The 21991-nt window shown below is 37.9% G+C and overlaps 1 protein-coding gene across 1 annotated transcript in view; it reads left to right on the top strand.

The window, feature by feature from the left end:
- LOC126253159 (ankyrin repeat and KH domain-containing protein 1) overlaps positions 1–21991 on the top strand; it is a 241908-nt gene that overhangs the window by 96148 nt on the left and 123769 nt on the right. Inside the window, exons 19-20 of the mRNA XM_049954320.1 lie at positions 11437–11703; positions 11880–12096. Coding sequence (XP_049810277.1) covers positions 11437–11703; positions 11880–12096 — 484 coding nt within the window. The remainder of the gene's footprint in view (positions 1–11436; positions 11704–11879; positions 12097–21991) is intronic.

Here is a 21991-nt window from a genome sequence, read left to right as displayed (position 1 = left end):
TAGTAATCTACCACTGATATCACTACTCAAATCTAAAATAACTTAAACAGTTAAATTACTCACAATGCACATTAATTTCAGTTTCCATATATTATTTCATTTGTTTGTTATCTTCATGTAATAAGACACCCTGTTAAACTTGGTTGGAATCATACCTAATTAAGCTAGAAGAAATTTTGTCTTCGTTAATTTTTTATTGCTCCAGAGGATGGTGCCTCCCCCTGGAAGTGTATTAGTTTTTCCTCTCCGTGGTTGCAATACTATTAAAATGTATGAGAAAAAGTATCGGAGCAGCTGTATCTTGAAAATGACTTTGTCTCACATGACTAGTTTCGGCAACACATTACCACCAGTACATGTGGGGTAGCTTTCCACAGGAGTCTCTACTTGACTCTGTGTTGTCTCCAATGCCATTGGAGAGGACACGGTGCCGAGTAGAGACTCCTGACGAAAGCTAGCCCACATGTACTGGTAACAAGGATTCCACAACAAATGCGCCAAGGAAATCTAATACTTCTTTGGCAGTGGTGGGGCCTGAGGATGGTGATAATGTGCCGCTGAAACTAGGGGTGTGAGACAGTCATTATCAAGATACAGCTGTGGTGGTACTTTTTCTCATATGTATCATCAGCTGAAGTTCATCGTCCATGCAGTAGGATGGATGTCCAAAAACTATTAAATGTGTTGTTGTGATAACTTCTGTTATTGTTCCCATTTCTGTATCTATTCCCTGAATGATTATAATAATGACAGTTGCCTAACCTGTTTCCTTCATTTGTAGCATACACTCTAGTGGGGCAAGATTGTCTGTTAACATTACTGTGTTTGTTGTTGTTGTTGTTGTTGTTGTTGTTGTTGTTGTCTGTGCGCCATATTTTTGCTTGCCTTTCCACGATATGCACCTGATCTAGGTATTTCAAGAAGTCGTCCACTTTTACCCATCCTTTCCTAACATTGTCCCTTCTATGTGTTTGTAATTGGCTAATGGTAACATCCAATCAGTGTGTAGGATCATCTAGATATTTTGCTTTGTTCAGATGCCAGTCTACAAAATATCTAAATCAATTTCATGAACTGTTATTACAAGGTTTTGATCCTAAAAGTTCTAATCTCAGTTTCTTTTGAGCTTCCTATGCCAGTGCCTAAACTTAAATGCAGTTTCAAAATCACTGAATTCTGCTAGCTGTAACATACCCCACTGTGCATTGTTGCTGTTAAGTGCCTTATCACAAATCGTATCTTTAGAATCTGACAAGGAATGACTTCAGAAATGAAACTGGGTGAATGTTGCCTGATAGTAAAAACTTGGGTAATTTCTGATTTAATTCTGTGCTTAGTGTTGCGGTGAAGATTTAATAACTGAGAAAGAAAATTCAGTTGAATGAATTAATGCAGACTTACGGAAAGAAAAGACAATCGAAAAAGAAGTGAAATATTGTATAAAAACAGAACTAACTCAAAGAGAAAAAGGTAACAGTGTTGTTGATGATTGGAAAACAGTAAAAAAAGACTCTACTTCTAGCTAGCAAAGGGGACACCAACAATACAAAATAAACTGGAAAACAAAAATGGCCGACATAATTCAGGCTAAGGAAAATTATTGAAAGAGAAATGTGAGGAAATGAGAGCTTGATAAAAAAAATTAAAAAAAAAAAACACACCGTTGGAGTCCACAAAAATATTGAAGGAGCTACGGAAAGTCAAGAAGAAAATATCACTGTTTAATCAAAGATAAACAAGGAAACCTGATCCTCTATACGTCATAGAAACTTGTATCGGAAGAATACATGTAAGAACTTGGAACACAGACAAAAGCTGAAAAAGGAGATACATTAATGTTTTCCATCCATTACTGAAAGTCAGGGTTGCCACAGGTTCTGAAAATCAGGGAATTTCAAACACATCAGGGAAATTAAAAAAAAAAAAAAAAAAAAAAAAGCCTTGTGCTTCTTCCCTTCCTACTACTCCCCTCAGCTTGCAGTCAGTGCTGGCACCACTTTTTTGCTGGTACACAGCAGCTGCCGACGAGAGGCAGGGAGGCATCAGGAGTGGTTTGTTTGGGTCTGATTCTCAGAGAATGTAGATGCAGCAGCCAGAGATGGTGGTTATGTGTGCCTGGGCGGTCTGACTGACTGTTAAGGTGTGTGCTCTCATTTTCTGACAAAAGCTATGGCTGAAAATATAGTTGTGAGAGTGTGATTCTTTTCTGTGTGTCCATCTGCGGCTCAGCAATCATCTTCATGGAGAGTTGCTACCTATCCTCATTATTATTGATTCTCAGATTATTTAAACAAGTTATCTGTTACATGGATTGGTCACCGTGGTCTCATTTCATCAACATGCTGCCTGTGCTTGTGAATAGATGGCCACACAAGTGAATTCTGCAACGGGCCAAAACTGGAGGTTGTTTCTGCTGGTACCTGTAATGGATTGGGCCTGGGCCTGTTGTATGTCGGTTCCCACTAACGTGCAGGCCCTGCCCGTCGGATCTAGTCTCACCAATCTGCCCACAGGTTGGGTCTGTTTGTGTGTGGTATAATGCAACGGATTTTCATGGTTTCCCCATAGACCCAGGACTGTGGTGCTCCTCAGCAGCAGGCTAGAGGCCATGGGCCCACGGGTGATGGATTTCAGGAATTGTGACTGCCCACTGCAAGTATGTTGTACAGTGTGGCGTTTTATAGACTTTTATTTGTTCTAGTACATATTATCACTTCAAAAGTAGTTTATATGTTAGAAAGTATAGACAGTAAGAAGACGAAAATTGTTAGTCATTGGCGGTTTGTATGCTGTGTATTCATATATTTCTCAAAAGAAAAATTGCGCAATAGATATAAAACAGCAGATAACTGACAATAACGAACATAGTAGAGCCTAAATTTTATTGGCAGTCATCTTCAGTGTTGATTTACACAATTCTTCTCCGCCTTATACACTTCCCAAGAGGCCTACTTTCTTCTGAGAAATGCATATTTTTGTCACCAAATTTGCTTCGTTTTCATTGGTCTTAATGAAACTCGTACACCATTTGGCTTGCTTTCTCCATCTAAAAACAGTTCACTACAAAAGATGTTGATGTTAGTACTTAAGATTTTTGCTCACATCACGGAACACCATCTACTTGTAAATGTTTCTTAGATATTTCCTCGTTTGCGCTATTGTTTCTTGTACCATAAGGGTTAAGACAGATTGTGAACTTACATCTTAAGTTCCCCTGAGATTTCAGAATTTGTCAGGGAAAAATGCTAAAACTTTTCTGGGAATCGGGGATATATCAGGAAATTTCACTTAGGGAAACTTGTGGCAACACTGAAACTGAAGTTGAATTTGCACTGAAATGTACAAAAGTTGGGAAGTCACGTGGTCCAGATAACATGCCAGTGAAACCCCCAAAACTGATAGAAAATTACCTACAACAGTTAAGACGATCTATATAATACTGTATATGGAACAAGACACATTACAATGGATTGTCTAAAATGTGCTTTTGTAATGGTACCAAAAAAAGTTTATCCTAAAAAATGTTCTGAACATAAGTAATAAGCTTAATGTCACACGTTTTAACGATTTTTTTGTGGAAATCGTAGTCGGATATACAAAAAAAACCTAGACTGTAATATGAGTGAAAATCAGTTTGTTTTCCATAATGTTATGGGTACGAGAAAAACCTTATTTGCCGTGAACATTATTATTATTAATTATTATTTTTTACAAAAATGCCTAGATATGAAGCAAGATGTAGGTGTTGGGGTTAATTGATTATGAAAAAGCTCTTGACAAAGCGTGACATGATAAATTGGTGAACCTATTGGAAGAAGGTAAAATAGCCTGGCAGGATATTAGAATTATTAAAAACTCATAAAAGTGGCAACAGACCACTATTATCAGCCGCAATGGAGAATCATATTAAGATGTTGCGAGAAGTAAGAAAAGGCTGTGTTCTGTTCCCATTCCTGTTTAGTTATTGTTCAAAGTATATATCAGATGTAGAAATAGGTATAAAGGACTGTTGTAAAGTGATCAACTAATGCTATGCTGATGGCACACTAGTATTTGTAGAAAATGTAAAAAAGTGCAGACACTATTTCAAGAAATTAGTCAGCAATGCTTTGGGCCTTAAAACGAATTTTAGCACAACTAAATCCATGATTATTATCAGAACTTCAAAGATCTCATCAGATGTCACTGTTAATAGCATGCCTAGGAGTCCTTGGGTCAGTGATAAACTCAGTCTGGGCCATGCATTAATAGAAAAATGGAAAAAGCTAGAGTTGACTTCTTAAGATCAGATTGTTTTTTTACCACTGGTATTTGAACTTGCAACTAAGATTCCAAATGATTAAATGTGATGTAGTCAGAGTACTCTAGTATGGAATGAAGCCATGGACAATTAATAAGACAACAGTGTCAAAATAAGCCATTCAGAATGAGGTTGTAGCAATGAGTGGAAAATATCATGGGCATAATTACCATTGAAACATTATAATTTGAGGATAAGGAATTGGGAATATGATCAAAACCAGAATACTAGGATATTTCGGCTGTATCATCAGAGGAGAAAGATACAATAGTCAAGGACCGAGAATTGAGGAAACTGTTGTAGGGTAAAGATCAATAAGTAGAAGACGGACGTTTTGGCTACAGACTCTTGAGAGTGGTTTGGATGTACTTCCATACAACTGTTCAGATCTGCCAAGTCAAAAAACAGACTAACCACAATGATAGCCATCCTCCATAGAGAGAAGAAATTTTTTAGAGGAAGATACTGTTTTCACTAAATAATCCCCAAGAAGTTTCTCATAATGTTGGATAGATTTTTAGGTATATAACTGGTAATGCACCTACCTGAGTATCTAGAACATTTTTTGATCAGTTCTGTCTGTATACATTTCTCAGCTAGTCTTCATTTCTTCCCATGCTTATTTTTTCCCGAATTTAAGGATGTGTGGGGGAGTAGCCATGTATGTGAAAAACGGCATCCCATTTGAGTCAATTGATATTTCAAAGTACTGCACTGAAAAGGTGTTTGAATGTTGTGCAGGTGTGGTTAAATTTAATGGAGCTAAACTTCTAACTGTTGTTATTTATAGATCCCCAGACTCAGATTTCACAACATTTTTGCTAAAGCTAGAGGAGGTTCTTGGTTCACTTTATAAGAAATACAAGAAGTTAGTTATATGTGGTGACTTCAACATTAATTGTATAAGTGATTGTGCAAGGAAAAGGATGCTGGTAGACCTCCTTAATTAATATAATCTTATGCAAACCGTATTCTTTCCATCGAGAGTGCAAGGGAACAGTAGAACAACCATAGACAACATTTTTGTTCATTCCTCATTACTAGAAGGGCATTCTGTTAGCAAAAAGGAGAATGGCCTTTCAGATCATGATGCACAAATTTTAACTCCAAAAGATTTTTGTGCTGCAACACATGTTAAATATTGTTATCAACTGTTTAGGAAAGCTGATCCAGTTGCTGTAGAGACCTTTGTAAACCTTACCAAGGAACAAGAGCGGCAAGATGTTTATAGTGCTGATACAGTAGATGATAAATATAATGCTTTTCTCAAGACTTTTCTCGTGATCTTTGAAAGTTGCTTTCCGTTAGAACGTTCAAAACATGGTACTAACACAAACAGGCAGCCTGGGTGGCTGACTAGAGGGATAAGAATATCTTGTAGAACAAAGTGGCAATTATATCAAAACGTTAGAAACAGGCAAAATCTAAATGCTGCAGCCCATTACAAACAGTATTGTAAGGTTCTTAGAAATGTTATTAGGAAGGCAAAAAGTATGTGGTATGCAGATAGACTAGCTAAGTCTCAGCATAAAATTAAAACCATATGGTCAGTCGTAAAGGAAGTGGCTGGTCTGCAGAGACAGGTCGAGGATATAGAATCAGTGCGTAGTGGGAATGTCCGTGTTACTGATAAGTCACATATATGTAATAATCACTTTCTGAATGTAGCAGGTGAACTAAATAGAAACCTAGTCCCAACAGGGAATCATATAGCGCTCTTAGAAAAAAGTGTTCAGAGACTGTTACCTGAAATGCTCCTCCATGATACTGACAAGAGGGAGATTGAGTTAATAATCAAATCACTAAAGACCAAGAACTCTCGTGGATATGACGGGGTATCTAGCAGAATACTGAAGTATTGTTTTATGTATGTTAGCCCAGTACTTAGCCATATCTGTAACTTTTCCTTTAGGAGTGGTCGGTTTCCTGACTGATTAAAGTACTCGGTAGTGAAGCCACTTTATAAAAAGGGAGACAGGGATAATGTTGACAATTTTAGACCAACTTCTATGCCATCGGTGTTTGCTAAAGTTATCGAGAAGGTTGTATATACAAGGTTACTGGAGCATTTAAATTCACATAATTTGTTGTCAAATGTACAGTTTGGTTTTAGAAATGGTTTAACAATTGAAAAATGTTATATTCTCTTTTCTCTGTGAGGTTTTGGACGGATTAAATAAAAGGTTGCGAACGCTAGGTGTTTTCTTTGATTTAACGAAGGCTTTTGACTGTGTTGACCACAAAATATTACTGCAGAAGTTGGACCATTATGAAGTAAGGGGAGTAGCTTACAATTGGTTTGCCTCTTACTTTATGAACAGAAAGCAGAAGGTAATTCTCTGCAATATTGAGAGTGGTAGTGATGTTCAGTTCCAATGGGGCACTGTTAAGTGGAGCGTTCCCCAAGGATCGGTGCTGGGGCCACTGCTGTTTCTTACTTATATAAATGATATGCCTTCTAGTATTACAGGTGATTCAAAAATATTTCTGTTTGCTGATGACACCAGCTTGGTAGTGAAGGATCTTGTGTGTAATATTGAAACAGTATCAAATAATGTAGTTCATGAAATAAGTTCATGGCTTGTGGAAAATAATTTGATGCTAAATCACAGTAAGACTCAGTTTTTACAGTTTCTAACTCACAATTCAACAAGAACCGATATTTCGATCAGACAGAATGGGCATATTATAAGCGACACGGAACAGTTAAAGTTCCTAGGCGTTCTGATAGATAGTAAGCTGTTGTGAAAAGCCCATGTCCAGGATCTTGTTCAGAATCTAAATGCTGCTTTATTTACCATCAGAACAGTATCTGAAATAAGTGACCGTTCAACACGAAAAGTAGTCTACTTCGCATATTTTCATTCGCTTATGTTGTATGGTATTATTTTTTGGGGTAATCCTTCTAATTCAAAAAGGGTATTTTTGGCTCAAAAACGGGCTGTTCAAGCTATATGTGGTGTAAGTTCGAGAACCTCTTGTTGACCCCTATTTCAATAGTCTGGGAATTCTGACATTGCCCTCACAGTATATATTTTCTTTAATGTCGTTTGTTGTTAGCAATATTAGCCTATTCCCAAGAGGCACCTTTCACTCAGTTAATAGTAGGCAGAAATCAAATCTGCATGTGGAATGCACTTCCTTGACTCTTGTGCGTGCAGTATTCTGCTGCATCCATTTTCAATAAGCTACCACAAGAATTAAAAAATCTTAGCAGTAGCCCAAAGTCTTTTAAGTCTAAACTGAAGAGTTTCCTCATGGCTCACTCCTCCTATTCTGCCGAGGAGCTCCTGGAAGAGCTAAAAAATTAAGTGAATTCCAGTGTTACATTGTTGATTTTCTTTATTTAAACTTAAGACTTTTCACCTGAATATGTTTTTTATATTTCATTTTATCTGTTTCTACTATTGTGTTACAATTTCATGTATTGACTCGTTCCATGACCATGGAGACTTCTCCTTAATTTGGTTCCACGGAACAATAAATAAATAAATAAAACTGAGTGTGTGGATTAATAGTAATAAGGTTGGTACTGCTCTGCTCAACAATAGAGCCCATTATAACTTTGTTGTGGCCTTAGTCTGTGACATGTCAGTAGCACGTTTGAAGTGAAGTGTTAACTAAGTGTTAATTATGGCTTCAAGTTATTGTTATCACGTGTACACAGCTAAAGAAAAACTTAAAATTATTAGAGAAGCGGACAACATTGAAAATTTGCAGTGGGAAGAAAGTACGATGTGAACAACTGACAAAAAAACAAACAAAATGTGACTTTGACAAATGCTGGGGGACTGGCTGTCACCATTTTTGAGTCAAAATGGAATAGACTTCCAGAGGAAAACCCTCATCACTCAACAGCTTCCATGTGATTACGAGGAAAAACAAGTGAATTTTCATCGCTACATGGTAAATTTGCGCTGTAAACACTATTTTGAAATGCCACTTGATAACACTGTGAACACTTGGCAGAAATTAGGAGCAAAGGTGTATAGTGATGTTGAGTGTAACTGGCAATGGACATAATCTACCACCTTAAATGATATTTAAAACAAAACTATCCTAAAAACACCAGTGAAAGGCATATTGGTGAGAGTGAATCTGAAAGGACGGATGGACAGTTACATTATGGGTGACTGGGTGACACGTTTAACGCATTGCCGTGGTGGATTACTGAAGTTACATAACATATTGGTCCTGGACAGCTTCCATGACATACAACTGAAGAAGTGTGAGGCAAGTTATAAAAAGAGGAAACTGACTTGATCGTTTTCCGTGGAGGCCTTACATCTGTCCTGCAAGTGGAAAATGAGGCAGCCAGATTTGTCCCGTATTTGTGAGTGGTTGAAATGAGCATTGGTCTCCATTCTGCAATCACTGGTGAAAACAAATCCTTTGAAAATATGGTATCACAAATTCATTGGATGGGGCCAAGGGCGGCGATCTGTGGGAAGATAGTGATGGCAGTACTCTTCTGGTAGTTATGATGAATAGAATCATTATGTCAGATTAATGTTTTTGTAAATAAAGCACAAATTAAAGTGATTTTCTCCCCTTAAAATTAGGGTACACGGATTATTTGATGGCATGGATTATTTGTTTGTACGTGGTATGTTTGAACATCTGTGTCTCAATATTGTTATATTTCCAAGGCAGTTCTACAAGAGTAGTTCCTTTTTTCCCCTTTAGAATGATCCTAATGATAATTATTATACAAAAATTCTTTGTTATTGCTGTTGAACAATATATAGAATACTTGCTCAGTGTCTTACTTAGTCCCTGCAGTAAGTTGCCTCGTGAACAATGATCTTTACTACTACTACTAAGACTGTTGCTGCTGCTGCTAGCTATTATGGAGTGACACGTATGCATTAGTCCAGTGTATATGGGGTTAAATATTGTGTGCTGAAAACCAAAAATTAAATGGTTGTTGATCACATTCCTGAAGTACTGGTGGGTGTCACTATTACTTGTTGACATTGTAGTGGCTGTCAGTATGGTATAGCCCAGTATTCATTCAATAGAACTCTGTAACAGTACATTTCAGCATGTCCCTAAACAAACTGGTGTGGTCATAATGGGTGCAGTAATATAGTTGTTTTTGTTGGAAACAAGTCACACAAGGAAGCAGAAAAACCCTTCATGTCCCAGGGCTCTCTGTTAGGTAGTTTTTGCATAGCATTTGTTGTCACACCATATGAATGATGCATGTTGATAGTATGCTGTATCACTGTTATCATTGACAAGTTCTGCAGCTACAATCACAGGCATTTTCTACAGTAATTGCTACAGCTTTGGAGAAAATTACGCTCTTCATTAAATACATCATGGTGTGTGCGCGCACTCATGTTCTCTCCCCCCCCCCCCCTTACACACACACACACACACACACACACACACACACTCACACTTATTTATAGCGATCTGGCACAGTATATGAAAGTAAACTTTTTTTAGCAATAATGTATTTTTTGTGGATCAGTTGATAAAAAGGCAACTAGTTCCAGAAGTTTACTTCTTTAAACTTGACCTATGTTCTGATACCACTTTCAGCATTTTCTTCAGATATATACACTGTTACCTAAAGAATTGTAACAAAGAAAATGACAGTTTCTGACTAGCAATTGTGGTGTATGTGACAAATTTCCAATTGGAAAATGAAGTAATTACTGACATTGGTTACATTAAAACATGTTACAAGAACCACGAACGAACCAGCCACGTTACACGCAGTAACTAACAATGAAATGTCCATTGAAACTGTAAAAGTGAGATAGGCGTGGATATTGAACGGAGGCAAATGGACGTAAACTACCACAGAGTGCACCACATGTTGAGAGCTGATGGTGTAACACAAAGCTCAGTTATATAAAGTTTCTCTTACTCTTCATTGACATACTGTTGTAATAACCAAAAAATAATATATGGTGCTACCAATATAAAACAGCAGTAACAGTACTGCAATAGTAACAGGGAAGTAAAACAGAGATCAAAACAGTGCTAAACAGTCTTAAATGTACAAGCTGCTACATTTTTCAATCATACATGGGTACTATAAATATCTATTATATGAAACAATATGTTACATGCCACCAGATATAGAAATTGTAGAAGAAATTAAACCTCTGAATCCAACTTTACAAAAAATATGTAGCAATGCAGCGGTGAATAAGACATTACAGAAAGTATATAGCAATGCCCTCATTTGGTCAACTAGAGTATCAAAGAGTAAAGCCCTCATGTGATACTAACAGAAAATATTAAGACATCACTGATGAGAAAAACAACTAATGTAATGATTTATTTCTTGCAGTAGTACAGATTTTTTAATACCTCTGTGTTATATAAGAATGTAGTAACTAGTAAATTTAAGACTGATACTTCTTTGATTTTCATTTTAATTTCTTGTTACTTCTACAGTACTGATACACTGTTTTATACAGGTAGTAATGGAGATTATTTTCTTTGTTATGGCAGTATGTTATGTAGAGAAAGATAGATTTTACCTAATTGAGGTTTTCATTATAGCACCAGTTTGCAGTATGTGGCACACTGTATGGTAGTTTACGTAAGTGCTGTAAATAGGTGCCATGGGTTTAGTTAGATATTTACCATTGATCGATAGCAATATCTTTCTCAGTTTTTAAGTTCCAGTGAACATTGTAATTACAGTTACTGTATGTGCCTTGAGTTGGTTAGCGCATTGATCCGTGTATCATGTTTTAATGTAACCAGTATAGGTGGCGATTTCATTTTCCAATTGGGAATTTGTTACTTTACACCATAATTGTTAGCTAAAAATTATTATTTGACTTTGTTATAATTTTTTAGATCATGGCATATGCTTCAGATGATGATACTGGTAGTCTCGAAACCTAAGTCAAGTTTGTTTATTTAAACTTCTGGCAACTGGTTGGCTGTTCATTTTATCAAGTGAAAGTACTTGCAGTTGCTGCTAACATCCATGTTCCAGACTGTGTATTTTTATAGATATTAAAATTTATTTGTTCAGTTACATAAACATAAACGGCATTTGGGCCAAATTTTATGTCCTACATTCTCATTTGAGTTTTTGATGAAGTATTCCATCTGTTAAGACACAATTTTACATATATCGAACAATTCTAAAATGTTGTCAGGCTGAACAAGCACTGCATGAGCAGCAGCAGCAGCAGCAGCAGCAGTCACAACAGCAGCAGCAGTCACAGCAGCAGCAGCAGCCGCAGCGGCCACTATCGCCACACACCGTATTGAAGAACAGTCTGCAACCAACCTCATTGTTGTCACCTCATGTAATGGTGCAGTTGACACAGTTAGATCCTGGCATGGTGCCAACAACTCCCCAGCAACTAAACCAGGTGTTGCAACAAAAGCATCAGCAACAGCTACGTACCTTACAACAACAGGTAAGGAAATATAAACTGTAAATGTTTTATTGAACCATAGTATGTATGTAGAAACAGATTGTTGGTTAAAGGTGTAATTTGGTATTACAAAAATTTCACTTAATGCTAACTCTTTTAACATGTTCAATAAAATACTGCAACTACAGGTTCAAATGACAGTTTATTTTAATTTACAGATACTGCCACAACCCGGTATGGAGCACACAGATCTGTCTGGTTTGTTGTCGGACCAACAGCAGCATTGTCCAATATTTGCTGCAGCTGCAGAAGAAGCACTTGCAATAGTGGATAAGGCCTCAAAGTCTGATGAATCTAGGCTTGAAATTGATGATGATGCTATTAATGATGTCACCCAAACACTGCAGAGCTTCAGCATTGATGCTGTTGACATAGGTAATAATTCAGTTTCTTTATGTGTAACATTGTTTCTAAGAAATGAGTGTAATTCGTAAACTTTTTTAGTAGTTTCTTGTAATTCACGTAAAGCAGAACTTAGTTTGCTGTTTACAGTCTAGAGAATTATTTAAATACTAATGTTCATATGTGAAAGTTCGATAATATTACTGTCGAGAAATTGTTAACGGAAGCTTGTAATTACTCTCTTATCAACAGAACCAACTATCTTAAATTACAGAAAATCTGTTGCACTACTGGTTTGTTATTTCTATGCTAGTTGATAAAAGGTACTACTATTAGCTTCCCGGCAGAACTTCATCCTGAAATTTCCTGTGGAGCGAGGTATTACGTGAAAAATTGCTGTGGATTTATAACTCACATTAGGGAAGATAGCAAATTTTATTGATAGGCTAGATTCTTTGGAAATAGTGAACCTGCCAGTGCTACTCATCCACTTTGACATGTGACATTATCAGAATGGCAGACATAAACCATTCATAGAAATTAAATATGAATGACATCTACCATTACTAGAATTAATCGTTCGCATGACATCACATTTCTTGGCTTCACTGTCTCGGTCACCACTACACTACATGTCAATCTGTCACAACCACCTTCATGCCTTAAAACAATATAGAAGCAAAATAAATACTTCAGTGTTCTAGTGTAATGCCACTATTAAATTTATGACATCACATACCACAACATAATGAAGTAATGGGGCAGAGCTGGCTTTCTGATGTCAGTAGCTTCAACCATCCAAATTAATTCTCTGCGGTCTCTCCCGTGGAAAGGAAAGGAGGATTTTTAATTATGCTTAGAATCTATTGGCTTTTTATGATTGTTCATAAATTAATCTAAAGTGATGGATCTGAATTATATTAATAGTATGATATATTCTAAATAAAAAGTAAATTGAGGTATTACATTCATTTTCAAGGTTTGTTTTATTTTGTTATTTACATTGAACAGATTAAGACCTCTAGACTAGTGGCTTAAATTGAAAAAAATGCGCTTACATTACATTTAACGAGATGAAAAACAAGGTTTGTAATGTTTCTTAAAATTTTGAGTAACAATCTTTTAGAAATTTGAGGTTGTGGTGGGTGGGGACCCAGTGATAAATAAAGGCTTATCTACAACCTTCATAGCAATAAGCCATTAATTTATTTCTGAAACAAGAAAACAAATGTATGAAGATTTTGTGTGAACATTAGTGGTGCGAAGGGTGGAACTGCAATTCGTGTAGAGACGAAGTGTCGTGGGTTGTGTTAACATAGAAATGCTTGCTGTATTTGAGGAGGTATATTGTAGGTAGTGATTACTGATGAGACTGTGCAGTCAACATTGTATGTGGTTAAGACTTCAGAAGGGTTATAATATGGGTACTTATCTGTGAGGAGGATAAATGTGATCCCACAGTGACATGTCACTCAGGTAGTATCAAAATGGTGAGGGTTGCCGCTGTTTTAGTCTTCTTGTTAGACGTAACAGCACTCGTTAATGGCCAGTACTAGGCCAAAATTATTTTGTTAGGGGTCAGTGTCCAATTACATTGCTAGTTTAGGTATAAATGTCAGAGATCAGTGAAACTGATTGATTACTTATGGTTTCCATGTAAAAATTACCTTTTTGGTGCAAATAGGTTTATATTGTATATTACATAACTCACTTAAAGAAAAAAGCGGAGTTGGGCAATCTCAGGGACACAGCTGTTACCTTACTGCATGCAACAGAATAAATAATGCAGCTTTGCATGTATTGTTTTGTCATCATGATCTTCTGTCTGAAGACTGCTTTCATGCAGGCTCTCTGTGTCTGTTTATTCTGTGCAAACCTCATCACCTGCAAATAACTACAGTGACATATATCCATATGAACCTGCTTACTTAATTCATCCCTTGGTCTCCCTCTACAATTTTTAACTCATATACTTGCCTGTAGTACCAAATTGACAATTTTTCAATGCCTCAGAATGTGTTCTATCAACTAAGCCTTTGTTTTAGCCAAGGTGTACTGCAAAATTTCTTTTTTCCTAATTCTGTTCAGTACCACCTCATTAGTTATTCAATCCACTCAACTAATGTCAAGAGATTCTTCTATAGCACCACAATTCTTCTTGTTCGAAATTCTTATTGTTCATGTTTCATTTCCGTACGAAGCTACATTGCAGTCAGACACCTTCAGAAAAGGTTTTCTAACACTTGAATTAATTTTAGATGTTAAAAAGTTTCTCTGTCTAAAACCGTGCCTCACTTCATTCTTGCTGCTTCCCTTTCGTGCCCTTTGACTCTTTTCCTTACATTCTGGTTTCTGTTAAATGTGCAGATAATGTTTCACTCCTGGGTGCTGCTGTTTTTTAAAAAAAACCTCTGCTACCTTTAGAATCTTCAGGATTGTATACAAATCAACATTCGGAAAGGCTTCTCTAAGTCTACAAAAACTATAAACATACAGGGTGTCCAGAAAAGGACTCCCTGATTTCAAAATTAAATATCTCGAAAACAAAGATCGATAGAGGAATGCAGTAAACGGTATGTTTATTGTGAAAGCTGTAAGAAGTTTATACAGCAGTTTGAAATAAGTTACAAAAGCTGCTAACAGATGGCACTGTACGCTGTACAGCTCATATCAGCATACATAAGTGAAATAATCATATGAAAACAATCTTTGCAAACAATCACATCACAATGTTTTCAAAATGTTCACCATTGGCACTACAGAGGTGGCGCAAACGAAGAATGAAATTCGCCATCACATTTCGTAGTGTCTCAACCGAAATGGATTCACATGCCACAGAGATCACGGATTCAAGCTCGTCCAGCGTGGCGGGATGCTTCGGGTAGACCATGTCTTTCACTATGCCCCACAAAAAAAGTCACAGGGAGTCAAATCCGGCGAATATGGAGGCCAATCCATGCCTGCACCAGTAAATTTGGGATATTCCAAAGCAATGACTCGATTCCCGAAGTATTCCTCAAGAAAGCGAAACACTTGTTCGGTCCCATGTGGCCAGGCTTCATCTTGCATAACCCATTCAGTACCTGGTCGATCCTCTAACGCTTGTTGTGTGGCGACAAATTGTTCCAAAATTGCAACGTAATGTGCACCAGTGACCGTTTCTCGAATGAAAAAAGGGCCAATAATGCCTCTGCTGCATACTGCAGCCCACACAGTAACTTTAGGAGAATACAGGGGTTCCGCTTCACACCAATATGGCTTTTCGGAACCCCAAAATCACCAGTTCTGCTTATTCATGTATCCATTCAGGAGTAAGTGTGCTTCATCTGTAAACCAGATGCAGCCAACATCAAATCCTTCACTATCAATCATTCATCTGATAAGCAAAGGCAACCCTTTGTTGCACAGCTCGTACGGGTATGGCCTGGTGCGTTTGAATTTTGAATGGAAACATGTGTAGGCTCTTAGTATTTTCTGCATGCTGGAACGCTTCAAACCAGTCTCAGATGCAATACTACAGATGGATGACATTGGATTTCGCTAAATAATTCCAGAAATTGTGGCGATATTTTCAGGCGTAACTGCGGTTTGCTTGCGGCCAACATGCCCCACTAGATCATCAGTTACGCTGCCTATTTGTTGAAATTTTGCGAAGAGCATACGAATGGTTTTCGCATCGGGTACTTTTGGAACATTAAATCGTGCTTGAAAACTTCGCCTTGTTGCCGTAGGACTCTCTTCTAACCTGTGGTACTCTAGCACCAGAAAAACGCGTTGTTCAATGGAGCACATGGTTTTAATCTCTTCCTTTGGTACGCTAACCTCCTTTCACGTTCCAATAGTGGAACTGATCGCTCTGGGCTTCGGATCACTATTCATACTAGGCATTACGTATGGCGATTACAGCGCCATCTGTTAGCAGCGTTTGTAACTATTATTTCAAACTGCTGTATAAACTTCTTACAGCTTTCACAATGAACATACCGTTTACTGCATTCCTCTATCGATCTCTGTTCTCGAGATATTTAATTTTGAAATCAGGGAGTCCTTTTCTGGACACCCTGTATGTTTGCCTTTCTTTAACATAACTTTTAAGATGAGTCAAAGGGTCACCATGTTCTCATGTTCCTACAGAAAAGGTGTGTGCTTTGACATCACAGCTCACTGAAAATTGCCAACAAAACAAGCAAGGAAGCTAGCTAGGTAACTGCTGTTGCAGCCACTACACTTTCTTTGTGTTAAGTCTGGTAAATTTCTGTGAAAGAATGGAACATTTTTGTTGTGCCTTCATGGTTGGTAAGCTTGATTATTCCAAAGATAATATAGAGAATTTTAACAATTTACAGTGTACAGTTCATTCTTGATACCATCTGAACTGATCAGTGTGTCAACTGTAATCGAAAATGAAGAAACCTGAATTCTGTGCTGTTATTAAACATTTTCATTTGAAGAGTTGGACTGCCCCACACATCAAAACAGAATTGGATAAAGTTCACTTGAACTCTGCACCTTAATTGAAGACCATTTATTTGTGGATTAATGAATTTAAAAGTGGTTGGACAAGCCCCAAAAATGAAGTGCACTTTGGCTGTCCATTTGAGGACATGACAAAGAAACCAGTGACAGTCCATAGTGTGATAATACAAGACCACAGATCAAAACTTCGTAAGTTTTCTGAGACTTAATCGCCTTGCTGACCAAGTGCACGAAATCGTGCATAGAGAACTGGCTACAAAAAAGCTGTGTGCGAAGTGGGTGCCGCGATTAGTCACGGTTGACCAAAAGTGCAGTCGGCCCAACATTTCAGCGTGGTGTTTGGCGATATTTAATCGTAATGCACAAGACTTTTTGTGACGATTTGAGACTGTTGATGAAACCAGGATACATCCTTAAACACCAGAGTCAAAACAGTGGACAAAGGCGGTAAGCTAATGGCCACTGTTTTTTGGGATTCTCGAGGAATAATGCATACAGATTATTTGGAAAAAGGCAGAACCATATATGGGACCCTATTTTGCTTCATTGTTGTTTTCTTAGAAACTTGTTTTGGCTGAAAAAAGACTAAGGTTGGCATGGAAAAAGTGCTCTTTCACAAAGATAATGGAACATCCTGCACTCTTAAACCCTATTCACCAGACATAGCGCCAATGACTATTTCTTGTTCCATAACTTGAAACTTTGGTTTGCTGGGAAGAAAGTTTCATCAAATGAGTAACTGGTAGTTGCAGTCAATGAGTATTTTGCAGAGTTTGACAGAACCTATTTTTTCCAGTGGGGTGAAAAAGCCAGAGGATCACTGGACCAAGTACGTATTCCTCAAAGGAGATTATGTAGGGAAGTAAAGTGAGTTGTCTGTTTCATAAACATTTTTTCTTGCTTTTTTACCAGACTTAATCAAACCAGCCTCATATTTACAGGTGTTTTCTGGTAAGGTATTTTCCTGTACCTCACAAAGTAATAAAACGATGGTTTGATAAGAGGGCAAAGAAGAAGGAAAAAAAAAGTTTGTTTCGTAAACAACTCATCTTATTTCTTCAGTCTCTGTTGAGGGATATACACTTGGTTCTGTTATGCTCCAGCTCTTTCATAACATCAGAAAAATAGATTATATAAACTTCTGCAAAATACTCGTTGACTGCAACTATCAGTTCCTCATTTGATGAAAATTTCTTCCCAGCATGTCAAAGTTTCAAGTTAGGGAACAGGAAGAAGCCACATGGAGCTAAATCTAGTGAGTAGGGTGAATGAGACACCAATACGAAGCCCAATTAATGCACTTTAACTACTGTTATTGCTGATGTGTAGGAGGGTGGTATTATCCTGGTGAAAGAGCACTTCTCTGCTTGCCAACCTGTTCTTTTTTCCTATCAGGGCTACGTGCTGCTGGGTTCCAGGGCACGTAGGGATTCCTGGCAATGAACTTGCAGAGGCGGCTGCCAAGGAGGCTTGCTCCATCCCACCTCCTGCTCGCTGTTCCGTCCCCCTGCAGGCCATTACGTCTTTCGTGACTCGGAAGGTCATGCGTTGGTGGGAGGCTCAGTGGCTGGACGTGAGGGATAATAAGTTGCGAGCGGTGAAGGATTCTGTCCGACCATGGCTCACCTCCTTCCGCCACCGACGCGCTGAGGAAGTAGCCCTTACACGGCTTCGAATAGGACATTGTCCTTTGACACATGGTTTTCTGTTACGTCGTGAGGAGCCACCAACGTGTCAGACATGTGGGACACAGCTGTTGATACGACACATTTTAACTGAGTGTGTTTTATATGCGGGTTTGAGGGACGATTTCCGTTTCCCACCAGACCTACCCTCTCTTTTAACTAATAATGAGGCGAGTGTTGCTAGAGTTTTACGTTTTTGTGTGATGTCTGGCCTTCTTCCCAAACTATTGGGATTGACGTCTTAGTGTGCTGTCCCGTGGTTTGGTCACCCATTATTTGTAAGTGGTCACTCAGCCACCGTTAATTATTTTTCCCTGTTTGTACTGCTATTTTATTTTAGTTTTATCTCCCTGTTTTGATGTGCTGTGTCCCATCTTGCACTTTGAACAATACCAATTCTCTCACAATTCGGCTCTGAATTGAACTTTTGGGAACGGGCGCTGATAACCTCGCTGTTGTGCACCCTAAAACGCTAATAATAATAATAATAATAATAATAATAATAATAATAATAATAATCATCATCATCTTTTCCTATCAGTGCAAGTTTCTAACAATTTAACAATGAACGTTATGGTTCTTTCTTTTTCCAAGTAATGTATGAAGATTATACCTTGGGAATTGCAAAAAAATGGTGGCCATCACCTAATCAGCTGTGAAAATGGTCTTGCCTTGTTTGGTACACTTTCACTAGCCTTTGTCCAATGTTTTCACTGCCATTTTGATTCTCCCCTATGTGTAGTGATGGGTCCAGGTTTCATAAACAGTCACAAATCAGTTCAAAAACTCTTGCAGATCATTATTAAGCATTACCAGACATTGTGTTGAAATGTTGTGCCAGTTGGCACTGTTGGGCGACCGAGCAGTCATGGTACCCACCTCGCACACATCTTGTTCATGTAGCTGATTATTCACGCAGGATGTTATGCAGCTGCTCCGTCTCAGAAATTTCGAATGTTTGTTCTGTGGTCTGGTATTACCATATCGTGGATTTTGTCAATGATTTTCTTTGTGGCGACCTCAATTGGATGGCCAGAGCGCACTTCCTATTCAGTGCTTGTTCGACCACATTAAGGGGACAGTAAATGGCCTTCAGTGATAGTGCAGAGTCAACGTGATCTTCATCCATTTCTGTTTTGATTTGTGTTGCAGTCCAACCCTTAAAATGAAAATGTTTAATAATAGCTAATTATATTAAATTTCAGCCTTCTTCAGAAATGTCACAATGTCTTAAGACTATGTACTCTTGTACAAACATGTAAGTTTGACAAGGCCAATATCTGGCGTGTGACATTTCTGAAGAAGGCTACATTATTATAGCCGAAACCTAGGTAAAGTTTCTTAGCTTATGCAACTGGAGGCTGAAATTTAATATAATTACATTTTACAGTTTGCTGACTGCTGTACCATGCTAAAAATATTTAATTATAGCATTAAACTTGGTTTTCTCCATTTTCAATTGCAGTCGGCACAGTGATCAGTTCAGATAGCTTTAAAGAATGAACTGTATACTGCACATCATTGAAATTCTTTATGCGATTCTTGGAATAATCATGGCATATGCCTTGAAAGTCATTGTCGAAGAGCTCTGTCAGCCATTAGGTTCCCACTTCGAGGAATTAAATGACAAATACCAGCAAGAAGTGAGGATATGAAAGTATTTTAGTATCAATACACCACAATCTGCACATCAGCTCGCTATCGATAAAATCAGTCACATACAAGGGCAGCTAAATTTTCATCTGTTCTATGCATTCCACTCTATTAACTGCCAGCGGTCAATAAGATTCATTCCCTTTTCAAGCGGCTACCTGTGAGTTACTCATACACAGCGAGAATCTCTCACACGGGTTGCGCTGTTGCTGTACTTTGCGACAATGCAGTTTCATTCACAGAGTGACTTAATTATTCATTTCAGCTGTTGTTGTTATTTTCTTGTAGTACTATAGCTGTGAGTGTGTTCCTGTAAATGGGCTAGTGCGATTCAACAAATAAATAAGTCGGGTGACTGCGATAAACATAAAGTACTTCACAAGCAAACGAACAGGATTGCATACCATATTCATAAGTCTTTCAAATATGAATCCAAAAGTGAGACTCCTATTGTTCACATTTTGAAGACACAAGAACGGACTACAGAAGCACGTCATGTTGTCAGGAGAACTGAACAGCAAATTGTAAAAAAGTGTATCTCATGTGATCTGTCAGGTTTTCTCAGTGCAGTTCATTAAGTTTGCCTCTGGGTGTTCTGCCGAGTTTTTTTTCTTTATTATGCACAATATTTCAATTATCAACACATCCATCTTCTTCCGATGCTCTTAGTTTTTCTGTTGTGTGTACTTGATGTGTGTATTACTTCCAGACTGTCAACTTTGGTTGGTCTCATGCTGCTGTTTACAGCTGTATTAGATTTCCAACACTCACTACTCCCTTTGATGCTGTTCCGTTTTTCAGAGCTCGAACTGATATTCTGTGAAACGTGAATTCTCTCAGCATCTTCAAATTCTAGTGGATGGTATGTCCAGCAAGATTTTAATAGAGTGAGTGTTGGACCCCAAGTGTTGTTTAATTTAAAACCACTGCCCCTATTAAATTTTGTGATAACTTTTATTTCGATAGCTTCTCAATTATGGTGTCCCAAGAACTTTACATTTGCTCCATAATACTGGTCTCGTCATATTTTGTTTCGTGATAGTGTTTGAGGCAGTGCTGGGTAACAACTGGTTTTTTGTTGTTGTTTTAGTCAGATGTGTTGTTCATGGTCTTTGCGTCTCCTCAACTGTTCTGATAGTCAGCACCATGTAAGACATGCCACAGTTGGATAGAATGCAATACCTACCCAGCTTTCGGAGACCTAGATCATCATTAACTAACAAAGAATACTTTTTATCTTAACTGAAGAGAGCAAAATATAATGGGTGTCATGCTTCTTTAGGAGTCTACTTATCTTTTCTACTGATATTTCTGGGTATTGGGCTAGCATAAAGTAAATAAGTGATTCCTGGATTCTCTTCCTTGGTCTGTCTAAAGGTGTTTCTGAGGCAAGCTTGATTATGATTGCATTACCCACCCGTTCAGTTTGATGATGTGATGATAACCCATTCCTTCAGAATGATATTCATAGGTGTTACAATTCTTTGTTGGTGCTCTCCTTGTTTGAAAATATTACAGCTCCAGGGCCTAGAGTCTTCAGCACCAAATTTCTTTGTGGCGGACGGTGATGGCTTGAGGTGTGGAGATAGTGTATATAGAAACCCTAACCCAATTGACCTCTATGACCCAGGGATGCATCCATTCTTCTCTTAACTGACACGCAAAGGAACAGTATTCGGCCATATTTTTAAAGTTCCATCATGAATTTTGTTACAAGGACTCCTGAAACTGTTCTACTCCATGGGCCGCACCACAAATGCGTCGTCCATTTACTGATTGGAACTCATTGATTTCATCTTGGTGGGTTATAGCACATTTGCTTCAAGCTTTTCCGTGTATAGGTTCACTATGACAGGTGATAATGGAGTACCTATCGTCATGCTATTCATTTGTTCATATTATTTTCCATCCAGCAGGAAATAAGTAGACGTTACATACAATTTTCTCCCTTCAGCTAAGATAAATAGTATTCTTTGTGAATGTGGCATATGTCACACAGGGCAGAAAATTGGAACAGCGAGGAGAGCTGCAAGGAACTTAAATATACATGACTAAAACTACTAAGCAAATCAGTTGTTGCAGAGCATTGAATACCATCATGAGATGAAATGCCG

The sequence above is a fragment of the Schistocerca nitens genome, chromosome 1 (assembly GCF_023898315.1).
Source record: "Schistocerca nitens isolate TAMUIC-IGC-003100 chromosome 1, iqSchNite1.1, whole genome shotgun sequence".
In the NCBI taxonomy this organism is placed as follows: domain Eukaryota; kingdom Metazoa; phylum Arthropoda; class Insecta; order Orthoptera; family Acrididae; genus Schistocerca; species Schistocerca nitens.
This window is presented reverse-complemented; position numbering and strand designations above follow the sequence as displayed.